General features: G+C 34.9%; 1 protein-coding gene across 1 annotated transcript; it reads left to right on the top strand.

Annotated features, from left to right (window-relative positions):
• Window positions 1-4,544: 4,544 nt before the first annotated feature.
• LOC111786005 lies at window positions 4,545-5,012 on the top strand (the record flags this gene model as incomplete). The annotated part of the gene is made up of 1 exon (XM_023666357.1): window positions 4,545-5,012. A coding segment is annotated over exon 1 (468 nt), but the record flags the coding sequence as incomplete, so codon positions are not given.
• Between the last annotated feature and the right edge of the window lie 3,598 nt (window positions 5,013-8,610).

Genomic DNA, 8,610 nt, shown 5'->3' with positions numbered 1-8,610 from the left:
TATGCACAAAAAGAAGGTATTGATTACAATGAAATTTTCTCACCTGTGGTAAAACATTCTTCGATTCGAATTTTGTTGGCTTTGGTTGCTCAATTTGATCTTGAGTTTGTACAACTCGATGTAAAAACTGCCTTTTTGCATGGGGATTTGGAAGAAGAAATATATATGACGCAACCAGTTGGTTTTCGAGTAGATGGACAACAACATTTGGTATGCAAATTGAAGAAATCTTTGTATGGGCTGAAGCAATCTCCTCGCCAATGGTATAAAAAGTTTGATCATTTCATGGTAGAGCATATGTATACTCATAGTCAATTTGATCATTGTATGTATTATCGGTGTCTTGATGATGGATCATTTATCTATTTGCTCTTATATGTTGATGATATGTTAATTGCTTCAAAGAGACAGGTTGAGATTGATAAGCTCAAAGATCAGCTTTCTAAAACATTTGAAATGAAAGACTTAGGCAATGCAAAGAAAATACTTGGAATGGAGATAGAGCGAGATCGAAAAAAAGGTACAGTCCGGTTGACTCAGTCTCAATATCTACGCAAGGTATTGACAAGATTTAGTTTGAATAATTCAACAAAACCCGTTGGTACTCCACTTGCTCCTCATTTCAAGCTTAGTGCTTCCATGTGTCCAAGTTCTGACGATGACAAAAGGTATATGGAGAATATTCCTTATACAAATGCCGTTGGTGCTTTGATGTATGCTATGGTATGTACTCGACTTGATCTTTCACACGCAGTAAGCATGGTGCGTCGTTATATGCATAATCCTGGTAAAGAGCATTGGCAGGCTGTCAAATAGATTCTTAGGTACATTCTTGGTACCATTGATGTTGGTATTAAGTTTAAAAAACAAGCCATGTTTAATCTTGACAACCTTGTAGTTGGTTATGTGGATTCTGATTATGCATGTGATTTGGATAAGCGACGATCTACTACGGGTTATTTATTTACTATGGCTGGTGGACCTGTTTGTTGGCATTCAACATTGCAGTCTACTGTTGCACTGTCTACCACCGAAGTAGAGTATATGGCAGTAACGGAAGCTTTTAAAGAAGCTATTTGGATGCATGGTTTGATCAATGACTTCGGTATTTTGCAGGAACATATAGATGTATTTTGAGATGGCCAGAGTGCTATTTTTTTTGTCAAAAAATCAAGTTCATCATGCTCGTACTAAACATATTGATGTCCGTTTTCACTTTATTCGAGAAATTATTAGTGAAGGGGACATTCGTTTATGAAAAATTGGAACTGCTGATAACCCTGCTGATATGTTCACAAAGGTGATCGCTCGTGAAGAGTTCTGGCATTGTTTGGATTTCATCAACTTTAGAAGAAAGGAGTAGTGCGTTGACGTGGTAGCAACCAACTCAATTATCAACTTGGAGAACTTATGACAAGGTGGAGATTGTTGTAAATTGTCATATGTTTTGATTTGATTTGGTTATTTGGATTAGATTTGATTTGGTTATTTGAATTAGATTTAGTCATATCACGGTTTAGTTATATATTAGGATTTGATATCAGAATTTGATATCGGGATGGTGCCGAAAGCGGAACGAATGTACTCACAATATATAGGAGTTTAAGAAGTCATGACATGTCATGGGAGGGAAGAGAAGGTTCCAGCAAGGAAGTACAAAGGGCAGAGAACGACGAAAAACGTCTTTGGAGAAGGTTTTGGGAAGAGAGAGAAAGTCATCATAAAATAATGAGGATTTCAAGTGAAGAAGGCGATCTCTGGGGTCGGATCTAAATTAGATACCCAACTGCTTATCCAATACACAACCTCCCAATCCAAGACAAAAAATCAAGCCACAGCTCAACAACAACAACCCAAACAGCTCTGCGGCCCAGACAAGCACCTTCGACCACAACCCGCGACTCAGATCTGCAACCTGAGACCCACCTTCAACCAATCGTAATCTGTAGCCGCAAAACTGTTGAGATATGATTCAAAGTATTCAAAATGAAGATATGATTTAAAGTAGTTGAGATATGATTCAAAGTATTCAAACTACCAAGATTTTATCAGATATTAGGAGATGGTTAGTAGATTTGAATTTAATTTCCATAATTTACTATTTATTCGAGTGTATAAGCCTATAAATACTGTAATTATGTAACCCTTTCAGCATTGAGTGAGAAATCAATAATACAGCACCGCAACTTTCATCTATTTCATCTATTTTATCTTTTCATATCTCTTTCACTATCCCTTTTCCCAACAAATTTGGTATCAGAGCCAAGTTCTTGTCAACACAAGAGTGAGTGATTATTTTTACTTTTCACAAAACGAAAATGGCAGTAGCTGATTTTTCTTCCTCTGCATCGTTGTTACCAATCTTTAATGGTGAGAAATATGAGTGGTAGAGCATCAAGATGAAGACCTTGCTCAGATCGCAGGAGCTATGGGACTTGGTGGAGAACGTGTTTGTTGATGTATTAGAACCCACAATAGAAGAAAAGTAGAGACTAAGAGAAACCAAGAAAAACGATGCCAAGGCTCTATTCATTATTCAGCAAGCAGTTCATGAGGCTATCTTTTCATGAATTGCAACAGCAACCACATCAAAGAAGACATGGTCAAATCTACAGAAGGAGTTTCTAGGAGATTCAAAGGTCATAACAGTGAAACTGAAATCTCTAAGATGTGATTTTGAAACTCTACTCATGACGAATGGCGAATCAATTGTTGACTTTTTGTCAAGAGCAATGGCAATAGTCAATCAGATGTGTACCTATGGAGAGAAAATTTCAGACTAAACAATTGTTGCAAAGTTGTTGAGAAGCTTGACTCCAAAGTTTGACCATGTTGTGGCTGTCATAGAAGAAGCTAAGGATCTATCCATACTCTCCGTTGATGAACTGATGGGCTTGCTTCAGGCTCATAAGGCAAGAATCAATAGATCATCAGAAAGAAACGAGGAAAAGACACTACAAGTGAAGGAGACAACCAACAACGAAAATAACGAAAAAGGTAGAAGTCGTGGAAGAGGAGGATTTCGCAGCTTCCATGGTGGTCTAGGTAACAGGGGTAGATGGAGAAATGATGGACAGAGACAATTCAATGAACAAAAAAATGTCATACAATGTTACCATTGCAGAAGGTATGGGCACACAAAATCTGATTGTTGGTATAAAAATCAACGAATGAATTTTGCAGTAGAGAATGAAGAAGAAGAAGACAAGCTGTTTATGGCATGCATGGATACTAATCCAAAAATAGGTGACTTATGGTTTGTTGATAGCGGATGCTCGAACCATATGACAGGCACCAAATCCTTATTCAAAGAGCTTGATGAGACGCAAAAAATTAAGGTGCAACTTGGAAATACAGAAGAGATGCAAGTTGAAGGAAAAGGTACAGTGAAAGTTGAAACCAGTCATGGTAAGATAAAATAATTAGATAATGTTCAATTTGTACCTGATTTAGGGTACAATTTATTGAATGTTGGACAATTGACGACCAAAGGACATTCCATTCTATTTGATGACAACACATGTGTCATTACACATAAGAAATCAGGCCATAAAGATCAAATTGCCATGACTTCAAATAAGATGTTTCCACTGGATGTTTCTAACATGGAGGATTTTGCTCTTACCGCTAGCACAAAAGATGACTCGACATTATGGCATCTCAGATATGGACATCTTCATATGAAGGGCCTAAAAATACTCAGGGATAAAGGAATGGTTTTCGGATTACCAAGAATTGATTCAACTAATTTATGTGAAGGATGCATTTATGGCAAGCAGACTAGGAAGTCCTTTCCTGTTGGAAAAGCTAAAAGAGCTTCACATTGTCTAGAACTATTTCATGCTGATTTATGTGGGTCAATGCAAACGAAGTCCTTGGGTGGGAGTATATACTTTTTACTATTTATTGATGACTATAGTCGCATGAGCTGGGTTTACTTCCTACCACATAAGTCAAAAACTTTTCTGAAGTTCTAGATTTTTAAAGCTATGGTGGAGAACCAAAGTGGTTGTCACATTAAAGTTTTTGGCACAGACAGAGGTGGCGTGTTCATATCTAAAGAGTTCAATCTATTTTGTGAAGAAGAGGGCATCCAAAGGGAGTTAACATCTCCCTATACTTCAGAACAAAATGGAATCGCTGAACGGAAAAATCGAACTATTGTGGAGATGACAAGAAGTATGTTACAAGCAAGGAGACTTCCAAACCAATTTTGGATAGAAGCTGTACCAACATCTGTTTATCTATTAAACCTATCACTAACAAAGGCTGTTATGAATCAAACTCCTTATGAAGCATGGCATGGAAGGAAATCATCTGTAAGTCATTTACGAATCTTTGGTTGTGTTGCTTATGCTTTGAAACATCCTCAAACTTGTCAAAAGCTTGATGAAATATCTGAAAAATGCATTTTCATTGGCTATTGTACTCAATCAAAGGCATATAAATTATATAACCCCCTTAGTAAAAAGATTTTAGTTAGAAGGGATGTAATATTTAATGAAAACGTGAGTTGAGATTGGAGTAAAGAATAAGAGCAGCAAATGATTACAGTTGAAGTTTCTCCAAATGAAGAGACAAGGGTCAACTCCAGTGCATCTCCTAGTGCCTCCACTGCAACACAAAATGTATCAAATTCATCATCTTCAACATCACTAAATAGCAGCTCTTCTCTTGAAGAATTTTCAGATAAGACACCTCCTAAGAAGTATAAATATTTAGCTGACATATATGCATTAGGGCAATTTGCTCTTACTGTTTCAGTTCCTATAAGTTATGAAGAAGAAGGTGGAAAAGAAGAGCAGAAGAAAGCCATGGTAGAAGAGATGCAGTCCATTGAAAAAAATGGAACATGGGATATGGTTGACTTGTCAAACAAAAAGTTCTATGGAGATTTACATGGGACATGCAGCCCATTGCGGTGGCCTGTTTATCAGTTTGATGGAGCTTTACAAGAAGAGGTTTATGTAACACCGCCAGAGGGATTCATAAAGGAAGACAAAGAAACAAAGGTATACAAACTGAGACAGACATTGTACGGGTTAAAGCAGACATACTTACGAAGGCTATGTCAAAAGGAAAGCTTTGTTCTTGACATCTACAACTTTAAATCAAGAGGGAGTGTTGAGATATGATTCAAAGTATTCAAAATGAAGATATGATTTAAAGTAGTTGAGATATGATTCAAAATATTCAAACTACCAAGATTTTAGAAGATTGTTACTAGATTTGATTTACCTAGGTTTCCATAATTTACTCTTTCTGGTCCAGTTTATAAGCCTATAAATACTGGGATTGTGTAACCGTAAGCATTAAGTGAGAAATCAATAATAAAGCACCACACATTTCATCTATTTTATCTTTTCATATCTCTTTCACTATCACTTTTCCCAACAACCTGAGGCCTGTAAACTCAGCTCAACCTCACAACCATCAACCCGCGCGGCTGCAACAGCAACCTGATGACTCGCACTTCAACTCGACTTTGACTTTCACATGAGTTAGCGCCTCATTTTGCCTCGTGTTGCGCATGCAGCTAGTAACTCCTTCGACTTACGTGGCTCAGTCGACCCGACTTTTGGCTCTGCTCTATGGATCAGAATTCAGCTCCTTAGCTCGGTAAAGTGTGATTTCCCAAATTCCACATTTTCAACCATCCCAAAGCAGAAATTGACCTTGTTTAAGGGAATTAAGGCCAGTACAAAGTCCAATTTCTTGATTAAATTTAAATTGAGTTATGTAATTTGAGTTATTAACGAAACAAGATGGACATTCTAATTGAAAATGAAAACTGATGATACTTGGAGCAATTTCGAGCGACAAAAGGCAAACGTATTCAAATTTAGGGAAACACCGGGTAAGGCCAAACAAGTAGATTGCCTTCCTATCGGTTTTGTTATAAATTATATAGTGTATGATGATAGGTGCCCGTGACTTCACACATGTCATATGTTCGCCTGTTTGAATTCTCATAAAATGATATGTATATGATATGATACGTGTTGTACTATAAGTGATGAAATGATATGTTTAAATATGACGTGTTAAGATATGATATGCTTGGTGACATGCTCATGATGTGACATGTGAACGTTATGACATATGATATGATATGATATCTGCGTAATGTGATATGGTACGTTGCAACACATGATACGTTTATGATACGACATATGCTCGACATGAATGATATATGATATGATGGACATGCAATATGATGATTCGACATAATGCACAACCCTGATATATGAATGAAAAGTTATGATAAAATGATACGATATAAAGGAAAACGCTATAGGGGTTGTTATAAATGATAATGAAAGGAAAAATGATGGAACCTCTTGCATCATTGTGTGTTCATGCATTGGGGGATATCCCTTCTTCTTTTACAATGGTACGGACGTGTACACGACAAGGTAGGGGAAATGATCATTATATTTATTGTAATGCTGGGATGGTCGCTATTCCAAACGGTTGTTCGGCATCAACAGCTCCCAGAGAATGTTCGCCCGAATAGAAAGGGACCCAGGAGGTGTGCAAACCAACTGGTGGGTCCATGCTCACACGTGCGGACTGTGTGTAGAATAGTAAATACACATCCAATTAACCCCCTTAGGATAGCCACCTAAGGAATATAGACTGATATGATAGGTCAACCTCATGATTGTATGTGCTTGCATCTAACCCTAGTAGGGTCACTTAATGAATATTTCTTAAAATAGTCAATCCAAGTTCTACTCTTATTTTCTAGTTAAAGACAAAGATTCCATGTACCGTTGACAATGACATCACAACTCAAGAGACCATGACATATAGCTTAGTAGAAGGCATTTCTACTTTATTTTATTTCAATTCTTGCTATTTTATATAAATACCTTCTAGAAAACATGCAAGTAGATGGTTATGTTTTATGATAATGTATTGAATGATATATAAGCATAAAATGTCTATGAAATATATACAGTAGCCACTTTAAGTTAAGTAGATATCTAGAATCGTTACAATCCTCATGTATTTATTTTTTTATTATTAACAAATTTTTAATTTGCCAACATTAAATTATCTTCTATATTTAAATTAAGTAAATATTTATTAGGATAGAGTATGCATTTACTCCAAACTTAATTGAAACTTTATTCAATTAAGAGTATTAAAATAGGTTTTTATAAATAGAAGTGTGATATCTGAGTAAAATATGGGTATATCAATGAACCCAAACTACATATGAGTGAGAGCAATCCTAAAAATATAATGTTTAAGAAGACCTTAACAATAAGTTGCAACTACCTTTTCTGGGATGCATCTGAGTGAGGATAAATCATCCTAGAAGGACTCTATTAATTTGTGTGGATAGTCTTCACTTTTAGAAAAAGAGAATAAGTAACGTGACAATGTCAAAGGGAAATGTCCGAAAAATCAGGTGTCGAATTTGAATTCCGAATCCTTATTTAATTCTAGGGTATGGTCATTACAATAAGAAAGATTAAGGAAATTAATTAGAATAAATAAAAATAATATTAACAAATTTTAATTTAAAAGTGAACCAATACAATATTAAGGAGAGAACAACCACTTTTTTTCTTTATTTTGAGATAAGAAATAATTAAATTAAAATTAACCACTAAAAAATTAGTCCTAATTTTAATTAGCATGACAAATTTAAAACCATGAACAAGCTTGAATTTCTATCCGTAAATATAGTACTCGATTGAGCAAGGACAAGGGTTTAAGTAAAGTTATTGGCATACTCTAAGAAGAAATAAGTTATAAGGGGATTTAAGCGAAAAGGACTTTGGAGAAGATTGGGAATGAAAATATAAGCGTAAAGGACGAAAAGGTCATTTTTCCAATTTCTAAGGAACTTGCCTGATTTTTAATTCTTTTTCTAGATGGAATTTTGAGATGGTTAAGAAGGGGAAAAGGACCCACAAGGGACAGAAGAATGTTTAGGAAAATTATGGATTTTTCAAAAAAACTAATAATAATATATTCGGGAAGTAGCAAATTACCAAATTACCCCTGAAGATATAGATAATTACGAAAATGATATCGTCAAATATATATCTATTATATATCTATTATGTAGAACTTAATTCATGCCAATAGTAATCCTTGCTAATTTCAAATTGAGAAAATGTAAAGATTTTAGGCAAATATAAATTTTAAAAATTAATTAAATTTTCAATCGAGTATTTATCTTCTAAAATGATTTTAAAAAAATACATTTATTTATGGTTTGGAAAAGTATTAAAAAAAATTGTTTTTTATTTCCAAAATTTCTATTCAAAGTTGTAAACCGTTTCTAGAAATGAGTAACGAGAAACCAAAATAGTTATAAAAAATACCATAGTTTTACAAAGTTTAAAAACTAACGAGCACGACCAAACATACCCTATAATGATTAAGATTATCAACAAGTCTTGTAACAATATAAGTTTCAATTTTTATTCTCCATTTTAACGTGAATTTAACTTCTCTTTAGGATGAGATATAATGACACCACAAGACAAGATTTCATGTCATTTTTAAAAAAACCTAAGACATAAATATGACAAAACACACTTAATTTTGGAAGCCTATAAAATACTCTTTGACCGATTTAAATAAAGC

Source organism: Cucurbita pepo, unplaced genomic scaffold (genome assembly GCF_002806865.2).
Source record: "Cucurbita pepo subsp. pepo cultivar mu-cu-16 unplaced genomic scaffold, ASM280686v2 Cp4.1_scaffold000910, whole genome shotgun sequence".
NCBI classification, from domain to species: Eukaryota; Viridiplantae; Streptophyta; class Magnoliopsida; order Cucurbitales; family Cucurbitaceae; genus Cucurbita; species Cucurbita pepo.
Note: the sequence above shows the minus strand (reverse complement) of the source record. Positions and strands in the feature narration are given on the sequence as shown.